Source organism: Melopsittacus undulatus, chromosome Z, assembly GCF_012275295.1.
Source record: "Melopsittacus undulatus isolate bMelUnd1 chromosome Z, bMelUnd1.mat.Z, whole genome shotgun sequence".
In the NCBI taxonomy this organism is placed as follows: Eukaryota; Metazoa; Chordata; class Aves; order Psittaciformes; family Psittaculidae; genus Melopsittacus; species Melopsittacus undulatus.
Window position 1 is genome coordinate 33825098 of NC_047557.1, and position 19397 is coordinate 33844494.

Here is a 19397-nt window from a genome sequence, read left to right on the forward strand (position 1 = left end):
CAGGCTGGCTGCAGGCTTCCTGCACCCTCTGGCTTACATACACCTCATGAAGTCGATCTTGTATGGGACACTGTCACAAACAGCTGTTTCAGGCACTATGAGGACCAGCCTAATGGGCTGCTTTTCACATAACATGCTTGTACCATTCAGAAGTGAAATGGGAACTGGTTGACATTTAAATTACCTGTGCCCCCTTGCTCTCTTGGCTGCACAGATCAAAGAAATATTTAACTAATTAGGGTCAAAGCCTGGCCTATGGTTGCATACCTTGAATGTGAGTGACCTTCAGTTAGGTCATGGAGTAACTTACTCTGTCACACAGGTTGTCCATCTAAAATTACTCACTGCCTTCACTACTGCTTGATGATTAGGGCTTGATCAACTTGTAAACTGGCGGTATGCCATGAAACAGATGGGAATGAGCATAGACAGACCAGGAACTATATAGCAGTTAGAAATATGTTTACTGAGGATGGTATTCCCAGCTGGGAACCTAGAGACATCTGTCTGCACTGACCTAATGCTATTGTGCCAATGGTAAAAGGGTTGTGCTATTAGTAATTTAGCTGTAATCAAATACAGAACTAGAATAATGATCAATAGTACTATGCTAAGTCAAAAAGGGGCAAAATACATTCAGTCAAGACCTTAGCCATTTCTCAAAGAGTCTGCAAGATTGAAGCAGAAGTGAGCTTCCTCTTATTCTTTTGATGACTGTAAAATAATTTGGATGATTTAAGTGAAAAAATTAGATAATTCCGTTCATGAAACTGAAGACTCACCCAGTCTTCTACAGAACACCAGATAGGAGCAAACCTCCAGGATATATATCAGACTGAAATTTACCATGCAAATGTCATACACCATTTAATTTCACAGGTGGTGACCTGCCTGTGTCCAAGATGTCCTTTTTTCTGCACTTTGGGGGATTTTGGTTCTTTATTTCTGGTTTATAGCTGCTTCATCATTTCCTTAGAAATAGAGAGCATCCAATATTCTCCTCACTCTAATGAAATTCAGGGGACAACTCTCAGGCACATTTAGGAGGACATGTTGCATGGTTTGATTTCACCATTACCAATATTTCATGCTTTCTGCAGTTTGATGGCAACAAAGTTGGCTGCAGGACCTACCATCTGTCATGGCATTTACAAGATAAAAATGGAATCATAAATAGTGCCATCTTATTGCAAAATCGAGCCAGTGTGTCAAAATGGAGGACATTAGCATGTTCTTTTCATACCCTGCTGCCAGCATCTGATGTCAGGTTGCTAATCACTTGAAGTTGCCTGTCCAAACAAGCGCTGCCAAATATTTCTTCCAGGCCAGCAGCACCAAAGAATGCAGGCAAATTTATGTCTGAAGGAAGTACTTCAGCAGACAGTAAAAATTTGATCAGTTAATCCCTCCTCCTCCTATAATTACCCATGTAATTAATGTAACCATTCCTTGTTTAAGTAATCATAATACTCTGCCACAATATTTGTATGTCTACACAAAAACAAATTCTTTTCCAAATGACATTAAGGGTATTAATTATTATGATTTAAATAGTTATTGAATATCAATATTTATTAAAGCATTATAAACTCACCTTTATAAGGCTAATAATCTCACTCTTCTAGCTTGGCTCATGGCCATTGATCTAAACAGAAGACACTGGGTTTATCCACATGCACAGTTTCCCTGGAATTATTTGGTCTGCTTTTCATAAGTGTGGTATAGAAGTCACACTCCTACAGCCTAGGGTTGGCATGACTGCAAACCTGCTTATATAAGCTAATCCTAGTTTTGGTTGTAGTGTTTCACAGTCAAGAAACATAAAACCAGAAAATATTTGTTCACTTTTTCTGTTACGACTCAAGTAGATAAGACAAGTATCCATTACATGGAATTTAGTGGGAGGGATAGTTTAAAATCTTTTAACCAAGGAAAATGCCAAAATTACTTTTGGCTTAACTTCAGATAATGTCACCTGAGCTACCCCATGTCATAGGGAGGTTTGTTTCATGTCTCCATGCCCCACTTGCTTGACTTCCCTGCAAAATACTTTCAAAACAAATGACACAATATGCTCTCAAATTTTGTCATGCGTCATGGAAAATGCCATTTACATCAGGAATCTAGTCATAATAGAGTGTAAAAAGTGGTTGTTTCTAAATCTCAACTCTTAGAAGACAAATCCTTAATCTTTCTTGGTTAAAATTGAAAAAATAAAAAAACAATGGACTTTTCATTTTGGGTGGAAAAACTGAATTTTATAGAAAGTTCATTTTCTGTCAAAAGATGCTTTCAGACAAAATAGCCAATGCTAGCAAGAAACAGATGTTTTTCCTTTAGAAACATTTTGTTTGTTTCTAAGAGGTTCTTTTCCACTGAATTTGCTCTCTTTTACAAAACTGTCCCCAAGACTTTAAGCAACAATGAGTATGCTTTGTCTTTACCTGATGATAACTCATTACATCATTCCACTCTATAAACAAGGGAGATTCATTTAAGAATAAAATAAGGAAGTATTCACTTTAGGCTAAGCAGGCCTAAGAGGGAAGTTCAGAACTGGGTGAAAGTAAACAAATATCACTAGGCTGCTGAACTGGATCTATAGGTAACAAGCTTTACCTCATTAGTCCAACTGTCTACATGAATTTCTGAGCTATTGTGGTGTCAAAAATAGGTTAAGTGGACTGATTTTCACTTTGTTCAAGAACCACTTACGGATTTAAAAAGCCTGGAGCCAAATTAATACGATAAATAAAAATAGACAAGAAAGAAGCTATTCAGTACCTGAATGGACCAGTTTTACCACATCCACCTGTAGAAAGAAACCAAAGGAAAATTCCACAAAGTATGTTCTGAGTCCTTCTCCAGCACTTATATCTTTACAGATGTGTATGTTTGGGTGCTATAATACTATTGATGCTAGTATCATTGAGTGAATGTGCTCTGGCTACAATTTCAACATCAATTAGAAAATGCATTTATTACCAAAGAAATCACAACTGTGTATATTATTGTAGAAATATCTTTGCTATCTGAATACTCTGAATTCCCACAGGCTTTCCACCTGTTTTTAATAGTTTGGTTTTGTTTGTACTGTGTTGTAGGTTTTTCTGAATACTGAAAAAAACAAAGGGGAAAGTTCAAGAGATGAAGTGTTTGTTATCCCTTACCTGAATGTATCTTCAGGAGCAACTGCTTTTGTATGGTGAACATAGCAGACTATCTGTCTTACTACATCCATTTGACTGAAGCTTGTAATGGGGATGCCAGGATATCTGACATACTCTATTTGTCCATACTGGGGTGGGGAGGTTATCACATACAGGAGCTCTTCTGGCTTGTCAGTACCATCCAGTGCAAGGAGGACGTCGGTTGTAATGTAGCCCTGATCCCCTTTTGGCACTGTAAGAGGCTTTATAAAAACAGCAATGTCTCCTGCAAGACAGACAAAACACTAACATAGTCATATTAAATCATAAGTTGATCTCTTTTGCATTATTTAGCCACATGCAAGCCATCACCAGCAGAAAAATCATAGGGCTGTATGATCATAGGGGAAGTCAGTCTGGAAGGTACTTCATGATCTCTCTAGTCTGACCTTCTGCTTGAAGCAGGGTCAGCCATAAGACCACCTGTAACAAGGTTGCTCGGGTCCTTATCTATTAGGGCTTAAAAACTACCAGGGATGCAGACAGCACAATCTTTTTGAACTTTTTTTCCCATTTTAGCAGTGTCACGTTAACTTGGCCTAATTTCAGTTTCTAATAAGAATTCAATAAAGGAAGAGAGAACATAAGAATAGAGCATAAACCTGGGAGACAGCTGTTCTTGAGCAGCTTTTTGTCTGCCTTATTACATTCTTGCAGTTTTCTTGTGCTTTTATTCAGACATAAAGCTAGTTTCAGAAGGATATTTTCCATTCTATTTAAAAAGTAGCTGGAAGTCCTGAGAGGCAAGATGCAACACACTGCCTTAAGCAATGCCTTTTCCAGTCCCAGGACCACTTCTTCAGCAACAGGAGCATCAGGGCTCTGGCCAGCAGTGAAATCCATGCAGAGACCTTTCAGGATCTGCAGGGAGACTTGTCAAGGGCTTATATAGTGTTCAGGGAAGTATCAGGACACATATTCACATCATCTTTGTTTCAGAAACAGGCACTATAAAATGTCAGGTCTGACAGATCTTTACCCTTTTCCATGTCCTTGATATTTATGTAGAACTCCACACCTGGGGACCTGTTGTACCCATCCCACAGATAAAATGTCAAGCTGTCTTGGTTCTTTGAGCCTACAGTTCCCATATGGACATATCTCACAAGGTTCATATCCAGGTCTTCCTGACTGCACTTCATTCCAGTTTGGAGACTTATCCAGCCTTGGCCTACCTAAAAAGAATAAACACCCTTTATTAAACATACAGTCACCTATGCATCCTTCTCAGTTACTTTTACTCCAGGAGATACATTTCTGCACACTTTTATTTGAAACACCAACATGATGAACATTAAATGGTTCCTGACCTAGCATATGTTTTCTATTCTTAATTTCACAAAGCTGCCTTTGGTTCCCTCCGAAACCATACCTAGAGGGATATCAGAAGTGAGCCTATGGGAAGCTTGAGGAAAGCAGAGTAATTGAGAGCCCCAGAGGTTGTCCTTCAATGGAAAAAAATGAATTGACAAATAAAATATCCTGCTTTTCTGAAGATAGCACAGTACCCAGGCTGATCTGTGTATTTGACATTTAGCCTGCAGTAACAGCGTTAGTAGCTTTGGAGCAAAGCTTATCAAGGACAGAGAGTTCAAACACACGTGGGATCCCTGAATGTTCAAACTGTCAGACTTCAACCAGTGAGTGGGATCCCTTTAATTCACAAGTCTCATGTGAGATTTGGTCGTGGACCTGTTGGTGTGAGTCCAGAGGAGGGTCATGAAGATGCTCTGAGGGCTGGAACACCACTCCTACGAGACTGAGAGAGTTGGGCTTCTTCAGCCAGGAGAAGAGAAGGCTCCAGAGAGACCTTAGAACAGCCTTCAAGTACCTAAATGGAGAAAGCTGGAGAGGGGCTTTTTGTTAAATCAAGTAGTGACAAGACAAGGGGGAATGGCTTTAAGCTGACAGAGGGCAGATTTACATTAGACATCAGGAAGAAATTCTTCATCATGAGGGTGTTGAGGCCCTGGCACAGGTTGTCCAGAGAAGATGAGGATGCCCCACCCCTGGCAGTGTTAAAGGCCAGGTTGCACGGGGCTGGGAGTGAACTGGTCTGGCAGAAGGTGTAACTGCCCATGGCAGAAGGATTGGAACTAGATGAGCTTTAAGGCCCTATCCAACCCAAACTGTTCTATTATTCTATGATCCTGTGATCCACAGGTTCTTGCAAGGATCCAACATCAAAATACTTTCATGCTTATGGGTCTTAAAAACTGATTTTTTTTTCTATTATATATGCATGCAATTTAAAAGAGGCTTTTTTTCTAACTTTGTTCCTTCCCATGGCCTATATTTGGTCAATTAATGGTCATCTTTCCTTCCATTTCCAAACTTATTTTCTGCCTTTCTTCTTGCTGTATCCTTTTCATCTTCTTCTGTTTTTCTCTTCCTTCCCCTTATACTTTTTTTCTAGCTTATGATTTATTTCTCACTCTTTCACACATATCTCCCTCTATTCTTCCTGAAGTAACTGAAGTAATGGCTTCCTTGTCACTTTTTTTTTTTGATCCAGGACTTTCCCCCTTCACCTCTGTCATCTTTGACACTTTGTTTTTCCCCTCCATGGGCTGATTCTCCCAGCATCTCTCTCCATTGTCACTTTAGATGATCTGCTGTGCTTTTCACCCTCTCCTTCTCTTGAGGATCTGGCCTTTACTGTCAAAGACTGCGAGACAGCATCATTGTTTGGTTCAAACACTCTTTCAACAGTCAAACAGGCCATAGCTGTCTACTTCAAAACATGACAGACATTTGGGAGAAAAGGAAGATGAACTTCATTCTATACAAAAAAGAGAGAGTTGTTTGTACGCCTGCTTTTTGTTGAAGTACAAAGACTAACCTTGAGCTGAAGCTGACCGTTTTCTGGAAGTCTTTCAAATATATAATAAATTCTCTCCCTGGGGGTGTCTTTATCTTCTGCTGACAGAACAGCACTGGAAATTATTCGAGTTTCACCCATGTTCACCTCTATATCATCCTTTCTGCAAAAATTAAAAGTCATGTATTGATGTAGTAAAAGAAAAGTAACCTTTCTGACAATGTAATTTTTCTGCCAGGAATATGAATTACCCAAATTCTGACAGAAATGCTGACTACAGAAAGACTAAAAAAAGGGTGCTTATTTCAGTTCAAAACAGGAAAAAAAACCCAACAAAACAAACAGGGTAGACCAGCTTCTCCTTAGAATGGTGAAAAATAGCAAAGCAGATACACACAGCAATAAGGGATTTATCATATCTGTCTTAATCTGGAATCTATTCCACTTACCTTCATAAAATTTATGAGGGTGATGTAAACAAGCAGGCTGAATTATATGTTACTGCTACAATATTAATGCTGGCTCCAATGAACTGATTGCTCACTAAAGACTGTCTTTCAACTGACTAGTCTGTCACTTAATCTTTAAGAGATACTACAAAGATGTAACCAACTTTTTCTCTATCCCGTTTCTAGCACCAATGTCTCATCTTCAGAAGAAGCTTTCAAGGGGAATGTGTTAGGGCCTTACATTCCCCAAGGGCACTCCTTGCTACAGGATGCAGTCCAAGAGCTGACAGATTGAGTTTTTGGCACTCACTGTTTGCCAGCTAAAAACAGATTCTTCAGTCTGTCAACCACCGCTAATGGTGATGAGACCTGAAACTCCCTGAGGTGAAAGGGTGTCCCCAGATCAAAAGGTGAGAAAAAGCTTACAAGTATTGTCAAATGTTCACCTGTAAAACACTTCAGTAGCATAAGGGAGCTCCTACCCCACAGCAAAGACGTCATGACTGAATGTAGAAGCTAAACCACTCAAACGCCAAATGGAGCACATTTCCTCAAAGCACTACTGCACTGGGTTTATGCACTGGGAGCATACTGCGTATCAGTAGAAGAGTAACAGGCAAGAAGCAGTAACTTCTTATAATAGAGCAGATATTTTTCAAGTAGGTGGCTCACTGTGTGCTGTTCATCACAGGAGCAGCAAATGATGAGTTCTAACAACACCAGACAAGGCAGCAACAGTTTCTGGATCCAGCTGGTCAAATCTAAAAACATTTGACTTCTTGCACTCCATCACCTTCCTTCAGAGAGAAGGGGTGGAAAATGTCATATCAGTCTTTACCATATGAGGAACAAATAGGCAATTATCAGTATGTGATATGAATGTATAAACTCTATCATTTGTTCTAACTAGAAATGGACACTCTCTGTTGTTAGCATTATGTGATCCTTGATAATCTTTCAACTATAAAACTAAGATTCGTTAATGCAGGAAGCTCTGCATAGTAAACAAAACATTCAAAATTCTCTGCAATGGGAAATGTATGTCTGATCTGAAGGTAGGCCAAATATCCTGATGGATCAGAAATGCCCATGTTATTGGCAGCCTGCTGAACAGACTGTGAGTTATTTCTGAAATGCAAACTTCAGCGGTTCAAGCTATGTGCCCAAAGCTTTTGGGTTCCCAGCTCCCCATCTGCCTGACTGGGACTGAAAATGAGGCAGGAAGATGGAGGACCTCATGCTCTGTAGCAGAGCATCAGCTAAAAACTGGGGATCCCAAGGGAAATATCCAGGGGGTCCATCTTTCTCACAGCCAGCTGCCTATCTGCAAATGGTCAGCCAAGCAATTTCTGAGTATGCCTATTTCATTTCTCTTTCCTAGTTTTGAACTGCAAGGGAAGTTAGCATGCATCTTTTAAGAAGCTGAATTATAGCTAAGCAAATTAAAAATAAAAGAATCATTAAACTGAAAAGCTTTCCCCTGTGAGGCAAGGAGGCATCAACTTTGTGGATTATCTCATGCCAAAATACATAAGTGCTTTCAGAAAGATGTTTTAGACACACAGTTGTCCCAGGGAAAGACAAAGAAAAGAATCTGCAGTCAATACCATGGTGGTCAGTAGCCAGTAGTGGTGTGCAAACATGAGAGTTCTCCAGCAAACATTTTCAAGTAAGCTGTAAAAGGCAAAACAAGCATGATCCCCCACTTTTTTTTTCTCACTATTCTTTTAATATTGAGTAACATTAAAGCATATCTTTATTTCATGAGAAATGTTTTTGTTAAACAGGCTGATAGAGACCCATATGGAAACATCTGTATTGACATTAGTCTGTGATTCTCCCCATGAGTCACCAATTTGCTGTTTTGATCACTTTTGAATCATTTTGTCTAAACTTATCCCTCTGTCAGAGACAGGAACATATGGCTTACTTGCTCAGCACTGGTTTCTCATCATTAACTGGAATGACCTTTACTGAAATGGTTCTGATGACTTTATGTTTCCCATCTGATAACTGGATTCTAAAGCTGTCAGTGAGGTTTTCCGAATTGTCATGCATGTACATCAGCTTCATTCCTATGCAGGGAGAGGTGGGAAAAAAACGAGAGGGGTTAAAATGGAAAAATCAAATAAATCTGCCTGCAGCAAAATCTCTCACATAATTTCTTTCTGTTTCCCCCTCACCCTTCTTCTATCTCCCTTCCCCATATGACCTGTCACAGCAAGCTTGTTTCAGCTACCAGAAAAGAAGCTCGGTGAGCCACTGATTTTCATTAATCTACCAACATACTATTGTCTCAAAGACACCGGCATGACTGGAGTAAGGAGTGACTCCCTCCACAAGAAGGTCTCTGTTGGTCTGAAAAAGGCACATTTGTTCTCTCCTCATTCTGATTCATTTTAACAGGGACCATAGCAAGGGTGAGACTATCAGGCAACACTTCTGTGCCTTAATCCTCAGGGATCTTTAAACAAGCCTCGGAGAGGACAGCTGACCTTGTGGCTGTGATCATAGCCAATCAGAGGATCTGGGCTGGAGGTAGCTTGGTCACCAATGTTGATGGGAAAAGAGAAAAGCCAAGCAATTGAAAGAGAGACAAAAACAGCACTTGGGAAGGCTGAGGAATTTTGGGTGGGAACTTGACACTTCTGAAGGTTTGTATTAGGCAACAGAGAAAAGAAAAATCTCTCCTCAGGTTTTGAAGGGGGACGCTTTCCAGAAGAATCTGCTCCATGATCCTGCCAGGCACAGAGGTGACACTGACTGGTCTGTAATTCCCCAGGTCATCCATTTTCCCCTCTTGAAAATGGGGGTTATATTTCCCTTTTTCCAGTCATTGGGAACTTCATCTGACTGCCCTGATTTTTCAAACATGATGGACAGTGGCTTTGCAACTTCATTCGCCAGCTCCTTCAGGACCCACGGATAGATTTCATCAGGTCCCATGGACTTGTGCATGTTCAGGTTCTTAAGATGACCTCGAAACTGATCTTCTCCTACAGTAGGCTTCCTAAATATCATCTTGGAAATACACATAAGGCAAGTGACTAAATAAGTGCTGAAGGTTTCTTACTTTGCCACCTTGCCTCATTAAAGAGATGAAGACCAATGTCAGAAGAATGCTGCACCTACCATTCTTCAGCAGCTCCACGGAAAACTCGTGAACAAGCAACTCATGGCTGTGGTGGTCATTGTTAATTAACTGTTTGTAGTATAGAATATCATTGCCATGAACTCCATTAATAAGGAACCCATACTGGGGCCTCTGCACAACCCCAAATACCAAATGGTCTTGAGGCACATCCAGATCAACTGCATTGATAATAGAAAGATCCAGCTCTTTCATCTCCCCTTCTTGAACCTAAGCATGAAAGGAAAAAATGTCAAATTCGTTTTTGTAAAAAGAATCAGAGAATTTTAGAATAATTTCCTAGGTAGGCTGTTACTGTGTATGAGTTTTCTTTGTTTTTTCCACCCCTTTCCCAGTCACTTTTGAATTGGCTACCGATTTCAACCACTTTAAGAGACATAGAGTAGTAAATGGTTACAGTGATGAAAAAAGAAGGTGAGATAAGGAGTTTGTAACCCCCCAATTAATAGAAAAGCTGTTAGGTAAATAAACTTCATATTAAGTGCCAAGGGGAAAGAATTTGAATATATAAAGGTATGCATATATAAATAAGGGATGCATATATATTTATACACATGTATGCATTTTTTCTTCACAGTAAGATTAGTTTACACTGCCTTAGCATGGTTGCCAGTGTTGCTCTTCTGAAACCCAGGGGAAGGCACAATTATTATTTATTTTAAAAGCAGTCTTCAGAGAGGACACAGGCTAAGTCCGAAGCATAAAAAAACTACAAGAAAATATAAAAGCTCTTGAGAAACCAGAAGGAGCATGAAGATCCTTCTACTTTCTTGTTTGTTTAAAGATTAAGCACTTTTTTTTCTCTTAATTGCAAGTTACCAGAGCTGTGCACTAGTACAGTCTCATTGCAGGTCTCTGTTACCAGTTTACATGGGATTTAACTGGGCTGTTTCCTGAACTAGGCTGAACTACACAAACAAAGGAAAGATGCAGAGGAACAAGTGTCAGAACAATGTTCTTATCTATGTGAAAAAGTGTTTTCTGGTATAAAATAATTCTGTAACAGACATTTTGATTATTTCCTTACAGTAATATTTCCTGCTATGAATTCTGGGACTTCGTCATTGGTTGGGTTGATCCGCACATACAATGGAGTCTCTGAGGAGCGATGCAGCCCATCAGTGACATAAAGTACAAAGTGGTCTGCTGTTGGTTCCATTTGCTCATGCCTGGCTTGTACATAGTTTATGCTCAGAGCTTTCAGGTGCTTCAGCTGAAATGAAGCTAGAGATTTTAAAGAGACTATGAGTTAACACAATCTTTTCCAGCCTTCTGGTCTTCTCATAAAAAATTCTGAAACTATGTATTACTTCAAAGAACAAATATCTTGAATTTTGCAAGGGTTTTTATAAGTTTTCAATTTATTTTTTTTTTGCCTAAAAGAGTTACACTGCACATGTTACTGCAGGACACATACCCTTCCCTTGAAAAAAAATGCGTCTTTCTGCTGCTTATGGGACTGTGCAGCTTCATGCTTCCCAGTTCAGTCTGCAGAAATGAGATCCTCAAGAAAGACCCAAATGATGGGTAAGATCTGGACTTTATGTAGTTAAATTGATTGTTACTTGACTGATCTGGTCTAGCAGAAAGTATCCCTGCCGATGGCTGTGGGGTTTGGAACTAGAGGAATTTTAAGGTCCACTCCAACACTAACCATTCTATGTTTCTATGATAGACCAGGAAAATAAGGACCAAAAGGCTCAGTGGTCTGTCTGGAGACACTGGTGAAAGCTGGTAGCATTACAGAGCATGCCACAATCCATTCCACTGAGGATGAAACTGCATTACAGTGATTGAAGATGGGTAAGGGAAGACACTCAAGCCAACCAACTTCTCTATCACTTCTGTTACTTTGTCTTGAAAACTAACACGGGACTCAGGCTTTTTAAGTTCTCAGCTAAAGCATTTATGTGACAGAGGTTTAGGTGAAGGGAAGTGCAGGATCCTTGCATGGAGAATTCAAGGCAAAGGCAGAGAGAGTAGATTAATGTCTCATATTGCCATTTCTAATAGAATGCAGCTGGAATTCATAAAGCAAAGATTGGGTTATTTACTTCAAGTGCTAATTCTTCACATTTTCAGATCTGTAGTCTGCCTTTGAACTCCTCCCTCACAGTCCCGTTTGCTCTCCATTTGCCAGCACCTGCCTTCCTCAGTAAGTCCATATTAATGCACACACCACCAGAGCCCACAGCACCAGAAGCCCTCTGTATCTCATCTGCTTGATTACCGTATATCACTAAGACTTACCTATACTTATACCCATGTTGCTCTTCTCAAACCCAGGAGAAGGCAGTATATTTTCAATGTAACCAAACTGGGGAGGAGAAACCAAGACAAACTCTAAGTCATCTGCAGTGGTGTCAGGGTCAGTGGCAAGCAAATGGTTTGTGGTAAGGGCTGCTGAGGAGCCCTCGTCCACCACAAACCTTGCACCTGCACACAAACAATATGATACGCATTATTACTCTTTTAGCTCATTTTACTGTTGCTTTTGTTAATACAAATTAAAGTAGTAACTAAGGGGGGAAAGGCAACAAATACTGAGTTACCAAGGGTTTGGTTTAAGGTTTTTTAATGTGCCTACGCTGTCAACTCTACTTTTGCCATCATATATGTAGAGAGGAAGGGGATCATGAAATTATTTTGCTGGTAAGTTATTAGGTATAGTCTATGTGCTGCTCAAAATCAGTTGTTACCTCTGTTAGTCAGAGCATTAATTACATGAGAGCTGTTCTGAATTGCTCATAATGAATAATTTTTCATGCAACACTGCTTAATTTCCCTGCTGGGACAATGCTTCTTTTCCAGAACATTACTTGGGTGAAAGCCTGCCAATTACGAAACTACTCATACATATGCTTAGATATTCTCTGAGATACACAGCATGTATTTTATGCTAACAAACAAGTGACATTGGAAAAGGAAGGAATACAGAATGTGTATACTACAGACCACATCAAAAGCCCAGGAAGTCAATGGAAATTTCGTATGATGAGGTCTGTTAGACTAAATGTGCATTACCAAAACTATTTCCATTTTAACTGAATATTTTTTATTTTGAAGAGTATTAATAAAAACATAGGTTCAAATCTATTCATTTGATCCGTTGCACATAGAACATGAATTTGCCTTCATCTATTAACAGAGTTAAATACTGGTATTAAAACATTCTCTCCTTTTACCGAAGGGCCAGAGTCTAAATTTCTTTTGTAGATTTTACATGCAAAAGTAGATAGATATTTACTTATGTTATTGCATAAACAATGCATATGACAATTTTCTGGCCAAAGCTCAGTTCATGGAGAAGGTATTCATCACTTTTACTCAGACATAGCTTACTATGATGGTTTTGGCTGAAGTGGGTTTAATTTTCTTCATAATAGGTTGTATGTGGCTAAGTTTTGGATTTGTGCAGCAATGTTTTGGTTACTGCTGAGCAGTGCTTATACAGCCAAGGCCTTTTCTGATTCTCACACCACCCCACCAGTGAGCCGGCTGGGTGTGTACAAGGAGTTGCGAGGGGACACAGCCAGGACAGATGACCCTAACTGTCCATAGGGATATCCCAGAGCATATGGCATCATGCTCAGCATGTAAAGCTGGGGTAAGAAGTAGGAAGGGAGGAACATTTTGAGCAATGGCGTTTGTCTCCCCATGTAACCATTAACATGGAATACTTTCCTGGAGGTGGCTGAACACCTGACTGACCGTAGGAAACAGTGAATTAATTCCTTGTCTTGCTTTGTTTTGCGTGTGTGGGTGGCCAGTGAGTTTTCTCATTTTAATTCTGCTGTTTCTCTCCCCCGTACCACCAGGGGGAGTGAGTGAGAGGTTGTGTGGCGCTTCGTTGCTGGCTGGAGATAAACCGTGATAGCTACATATGAAGCAATAGACATGTATAGATAGAGGGGAGTAGATCTGAACACTCTTATCTCTAATCACATGACTTAAACATGTAGCTGAAGAGCCACAAGCAGTTACTCACACTTGCACCTGCAGCTGAATTTGGTGGCTATACTGTACTAGCAAAAGAAAAAAATATATTGATGGATATTCTGATTCAAAACTGTTGTATGCTGATCTCAGCTAACTCTTTCTGATGCTAAAGAAAAAAAGAATCACAAATAAAGAAACAAACAAGTAAAATCCCTGTGTCCTTAGCCATTACAGTACTGTGTAAGCCCACATTATAACTGTGTAGTGAGAGGAAGTTTTCACCAGTTGCAATTGATGGAGGCTGGTTGTCCACTGGGAGTACAGTGATGTTAAGATCATATACTGGAAATGGATCTTGAAGAGGAGGAAAAAGAGGTCCATCATAACAGCAGTCTTTCACATTTATGCCAGCCTCACTGTCAGAGACAATGAAGGTTAAGATCTCAGTGGAAGGAGTTAGGCCTATCTCCCCACCTGGAAAAAATATTGCAGTTCAGAGGAAATGTCTTACCAAAACTTCATGAAGAACAGTTTTGTATCCTGCAAGCACAGTCTGCAGTATTCACAATCAGAAGAAAAACCAAAATTACTAGAATTCTCAGTTCTGGCTGGTGGGGGTGCTATTTGGTTAAGAATTTGGTTTGCTGTTTGTAATTAACCAGCTTCTATTCTAGAATAAAAAGTGCAGAAAAGTATATAACTAAATATTACTAATAGTTATAACATTACTTGTTCACTTTTGTAATATTATATTGTAATTGTAATTAAATTTCTAGTGGTACTCATAATTCTGTTCTTTGTTCACTAAGGCGTTTGCAAAACATATATTCATGCAGAGAGTTTTTCCTGCATTCCTTCTCAAAAAATGTAGGAAAAGATTGTTCTTTTATATATGTATATACATATATATACTCTCTCTGTGACAAATGGTACTATCCACAGTGTTCCAGAAGAAAATATTTTTGCACACCTAAAAATGCATATATTTGTATATGCCTCTTATTCCTACAAAATGGACTCTAACAAGGGCTGTGCTTCATGTATGTACTTTTGTGCAACTGTATATCATGCCCATATGTAATCACGTTCGGAATCTGGGCTGATACAGCACAGGACTGGGAACTACCACCCCCTGCAAGAAGCGTCTGTGGCTGAGTGCATTTCTCAGCACTTCTGACAGCCTGTGTCTTACATTGTTGCAGGATATTTCTGGTAAGCTGTCTGCAAAGAAAAGGCAGTGATTCCCACCATCTCTTGTGATATCTGCTATTAGAACACTTGACTGCAGGCACATGCAGAAATTTGGGAATGAAAAAACACCGGCACTGCACCCTTGAAAGTCAGTTCCTGCCCTTCATTACTCTGAAAAACACAGCCATTGAAATAATATTCCTGGTATCTCTGGGTTGCTGAAGAAAAGCTTGTTATGGGTGGTCATAATCAAGTACTTGCTTCTCTTCTGAAATACCAGCTGCTCATTTTAGATGGTGCCAAGCCTGAAAATATCGCATATATAGCACAAAATTACAGACTAATTACATAGAAAACCACAGCCTTTGAAAAAAAAAGGAAAAAACAAACAAGACTAAAGCTGTCATCAGAGATATAGAGGAGAACCTCTTTAATGCTAATAAAAAGATGACATTAAATAGGAAATGGGGTTAACTGGCCCTTGATTTCAGTGTCTAATTTAAAAAAAAAAAAAGTTTGTGGGTTTTTTTTTTTTAATTTATAATAAAACCCAAAAATAACATCTTTTCAGCATTGTGGTTCTCCTGAAGAAAATCTGATAATTTACCTTATGGTACAGAAAGACTATAAACATTCCAGAAATGGATAGCCATCTAGACTGGAGAGGCAAGCAAGTAGTACTTCAGGTTGTTAGAAGTTTTCTGTTAAAACATGGCATCCTAATTTACAGCATTACATCCTTTTATCTAAACATGACTATGGAAAAAGGTTGCAGTGGGCTTTTTTAATGTCATGAAACAAAAGGCTCTATTTTGTACCTAATGGAACAGTAATACCCCCCCTCAAAAACAAAAACCAAACCACAAAACCAAAAAACTGCCCAAAATATTTTACCAGGAACAGTGAAAGAAATCCTCTAAGGGTATGATATTTTCATGTAGCCGTTCAGATAAATTTGTCACTTCAAACAGGGGTTTGGAGAGCTCATTAAAACATTTGGTAGTTTTATATCATTAGCCCTCTTTCAAAGCCACCTTATTTTTTTCCCTGGACAAAACATATGTGGCTTCTCAGCAGTTCCTGCTGAGCTTCTGCAAAGATTATATTAATTCTGGTTAAGATTTTCTTCCAGAACACTCTGTGACTGTCTTCCAGCCAAATTCTGTCCTTAACTCACTTACTGGTGTGCTTATATGTGACTAAACCAGAGATTACATCAGCTTGGGAGAAACGATCCACAGTAATGCCAGCTTTCCTCACCAGCCCATGATAGGGCTGGTTAGCCAGAGTAAACATCAGTTTCATCTCATCACTGTCTGCATCTGTGGCATAGATGTATGCTGAGGAGAGGACCACTTCTTCACCCTCCAGGCAGTGGAGCACAGGAACAAGGCCTGTCTGTATAACAGGTGGCTCATCATTCACAGGCAACACCTAATCAGAAAAATAAGTTAAGATCTTTTATCTTTTATTTCAGTGTAAATATGTTGTTTTAATACATTGCCTTCCATACTGCTCAAACCAGCAGTATGTTGTCATGGTCAGAGTACACTGAGCTTTCCCTACGAACCAAATGAAACCAGCTGAATGAGGGTCACATTAAAAATTCAAAGACAAAAGTAAACTGAATTAGATAATTTCAGCCTGAAAAAAAAATGTCAGTCCCCAAATTTAAGTACAGAGAGAGTAATTCCAGGTAAAAGAACCGAGAGCAAGTGCAAATGCCTTTCAGCTAGTACAGGCCAAATGTCTCAATCTGCCACATAAACCTGGTGCCTAACAAGTTCTTTGTCTTCCTGATGCCTACCAAGCCCATTATCTTCCAGTTTCCAAGGGAATGCAAAGACTTTCAGACATCAAGCTTTGCACTCTTCTACAGAGACAATTGCCTTCAGAAATATGCAACACACTGACCTTGACCTGCAGAATGAACTCTACAAAGTGGATGCCATCTGTGGCTGCAAAGAGGATATCATCAGTGAGAGTCTCAGAGCCATCGTGCTGGTAACTGTGAGGGGAAAAATAAAGAAAAGAAGAGCTACACGTATTTCACATAGACAAAGAAGCTCTGCTTTCTGCTTTCCAGTCATGACAGAGACAATATGGATCCTTCCCAGTATAAAAAGCTAATCCCTGTGCCAGTGTGTCCATCTAAGACTGCTGATTCTGGATCAGGATGTCTTCAGAAGACTTGTGGGGTCTCCTAGATGAAGAAAACTGCCAGTAAAAACAGGACAACAGCTGTGAAAAAAAGTTTCACTGAGGCTTTGTCATCCCTGTTCTGGCTGCTTGTGAGGTGTCTACCAAGCATATATGCCCTTGCTGTGGTAAGTGCCTACTTTGACTAATAGATGGAAAGGGAGTCAGAGAACTCTTCTTCTGCATGCATGTAGGAAGTCGAGTCTCGTTCTTGCCACAAATATACCAGCAATATTTTCATCTCTGGGTTAATTAGTGTTAATGCAACTTTTCTTGCAAACTAATGAAGTTTAATAAACATAAAACTTCCTTTAAAAAGCTGACAGCCACTGCCTTCTTCACAGGAGCTGCATATCTGAATACAGAATTTGCCTCTTCATCTCTATGGGGCAGTGCTATATAGGGAAACCTATCTAAACCAGACATGGTCACTAGTTCCCACTTTCTGCCAGCTTAGCTTCTGCAGTGATTGTTGCAGTCCTGAGGATCAGCCAGCAATCTTGGCCTGGAGCAGCTCTGCCAGAGCTGTCCTATGGTGAGTATTGCTAGCTGCAGGCCCCTGCACCTCACCAATTCATTGCAGGGCTTTCACTCATCTGCGTGAAAAACTCAGCCACTGTAAGAGGAGAAGACAGCCACTCTTCTAACCTGACTGCCAGGGTACGCAGATCCCCACAGGAAAGTCTGTCGCCTTCATTGATGGGAATGCCATCCAGTTCCAACATCCCATGCTGAGGCTGTCTCTGCAGGAGGAGGAGGAGATGTTCCTGTTTTGTGTCCACATCAGAAATGAGAATGTGTTCCTCTGTGACAGGGCTCAGGCCACCCTCTTCCACTCTTAACTGGCTTGTATAAACCTGCATGGAAGACAAAATGCTTAACTCTCTTTTCTGTTGCACCTCCCAACATACATCGAACAGGGCAATTTCAGATTGCTCTGGTGTAAGGATGTGCGACACCTTAAAAAATAAAATGCCAATGGCTTTGTTAGGAAAACCTAAGGAATTTACTAATAGTAGGCCCTAATAAATGCAGACAAGTCTCCATCCTGTTCAAGGAGGCTCCTCGCTTTCTTAGGCAATAGGCAGTATAAAGAGAGGAGGGATGCATTTTGTTAACCAGGATATGGCATACATGTTTTTGTACAGCCACTCAGGCATTGGAGGTAAGCCTCAAATTATTCAGCACACAAAATCAAGTTGCACACTCACCACACTTTCCCTTCCACTGCAGTCCCAATACAGGCTATGTATAATGCACTGAAACCCTGATCCCATGGAAGGCTTATTTTTTATTTCAGCCAGAGCAAGACATCTCTCTGCATTTCTGTTCCTACTCAGAGCCATTTCCAGCCCTTTCCTCTTGCCTTCACCACCATCCTACCTCTGGGGCTTGATTGTCCACAGGAAGAATTGTAATATTGAAGCATATCCCATGCAAAGTGCCACCATGCTGATTGCTGACAGAAAAAATAAACTGGACGTGCTGAGGTTCAGGCCCGATGTCCTGCAGTGGTGGCATGTAAGCAACTTTCATATAGTTCACAGCATGCTGCAAAAAGAGAAGAGGGGTAAATGTAAGAAGAGATAATGGGAGAGACATAAACCCATAATTTGGGAGAGCCAAAACTGACATTTGGGACCTTTCTCACTCCCTGATCAGATGGTATCTGAACTGCCAAAATTAATTCCATAAACTTTGCATCTACTCTTTATATACTGGCAATACCTTGATTAAATGCATCTTTAGTTACAAATCAAGTAAGTACAGGTTCAAATACACAAACCTGTAGCAAAAAGCACAAACACAGTTTATAAGTTTATAAGAGGCAATGGCCTGTCTCCTTGATGGACCCCTTTATGGGGCTGGTCCAAAAGCCTTTTCTAATGAAATGTTTTCTTGTAAACTAATGAAGAGTAACAAACACATGGGAACTGCATGTCTGAATACAGAATTTACGTCCTCCTTTATTTTCTTTACTAAGAGAGCAGGCTGGTGAAAAAGGCCAAAATAACCACCAAAATCTGCCATCCATAGTATTAGGCACCTGATTAAGGATTTGTAGGCTCAGAGCTCTCATTATGGTACTGTGATGATCACCATTATCATCTATTACAATTACCTTATCAATACATCAGAATATAAACCAGGGCACTTTACTAATATTTGTAAGATATCCATCAGACTAAGTGGAAACATAGCAACAAAATCCTAAAAGGCCTGTTTCTGCCTGTACCAAATCTATTGGAGAAGACACTGAGAATAACAGGAAACTCTCAAGATCTCATTTTTTCCTTCATCTTAACATCATGCTGGATCCAAACAGGCTATCCTAGGAAATTGCAGCCCCTGCTGGTTTCAGAAGGAAAGTTGTGTTTACATATCGCAGAACTGAAGCATGATGGAAATTTCTTTTAAAAGCTGGAACTGAATAATGA

At 39.9% G+C, this 19397-nt stretch overlaps 1 protein-coding gene across 1 annotated transcript in view; it reads right to left on the reverse strand.

Moving 5' to 3' along the window:
* The window catches only part of FREM1 (FRAS1 related extracellular matrix 1), a 58775-nt gene that overhangs the window by 23869 nt on the left and 15509 nt on the right, over positions 1-19397 (reverse strand). The window contains 12 exon segments of the mRNA XM_031054199.2: positions 3171-3435; positions 4189-4384; positions 6052-6193; positions 8410-8554; positions 9612-9840; positions 10658-10854; positions 11881-12066; positions 13852-14043; positions 15942-16194; positions 16675-16768; positions 17608-17816; positions 18343-18510. Of these exon segments, the coding sequence (XP_030910059.1) occupies positions 3171-3435; positions 4189-4384; positions 6052-6193; positions 8410-8554; positions 9612-9840; positions 10658-10854; positions 11881-12066; positions 13852-14043; positions 15942-16194; positions 16675-16768; positions 17608-17816; positions 18343-18510 (2276 nt within the window).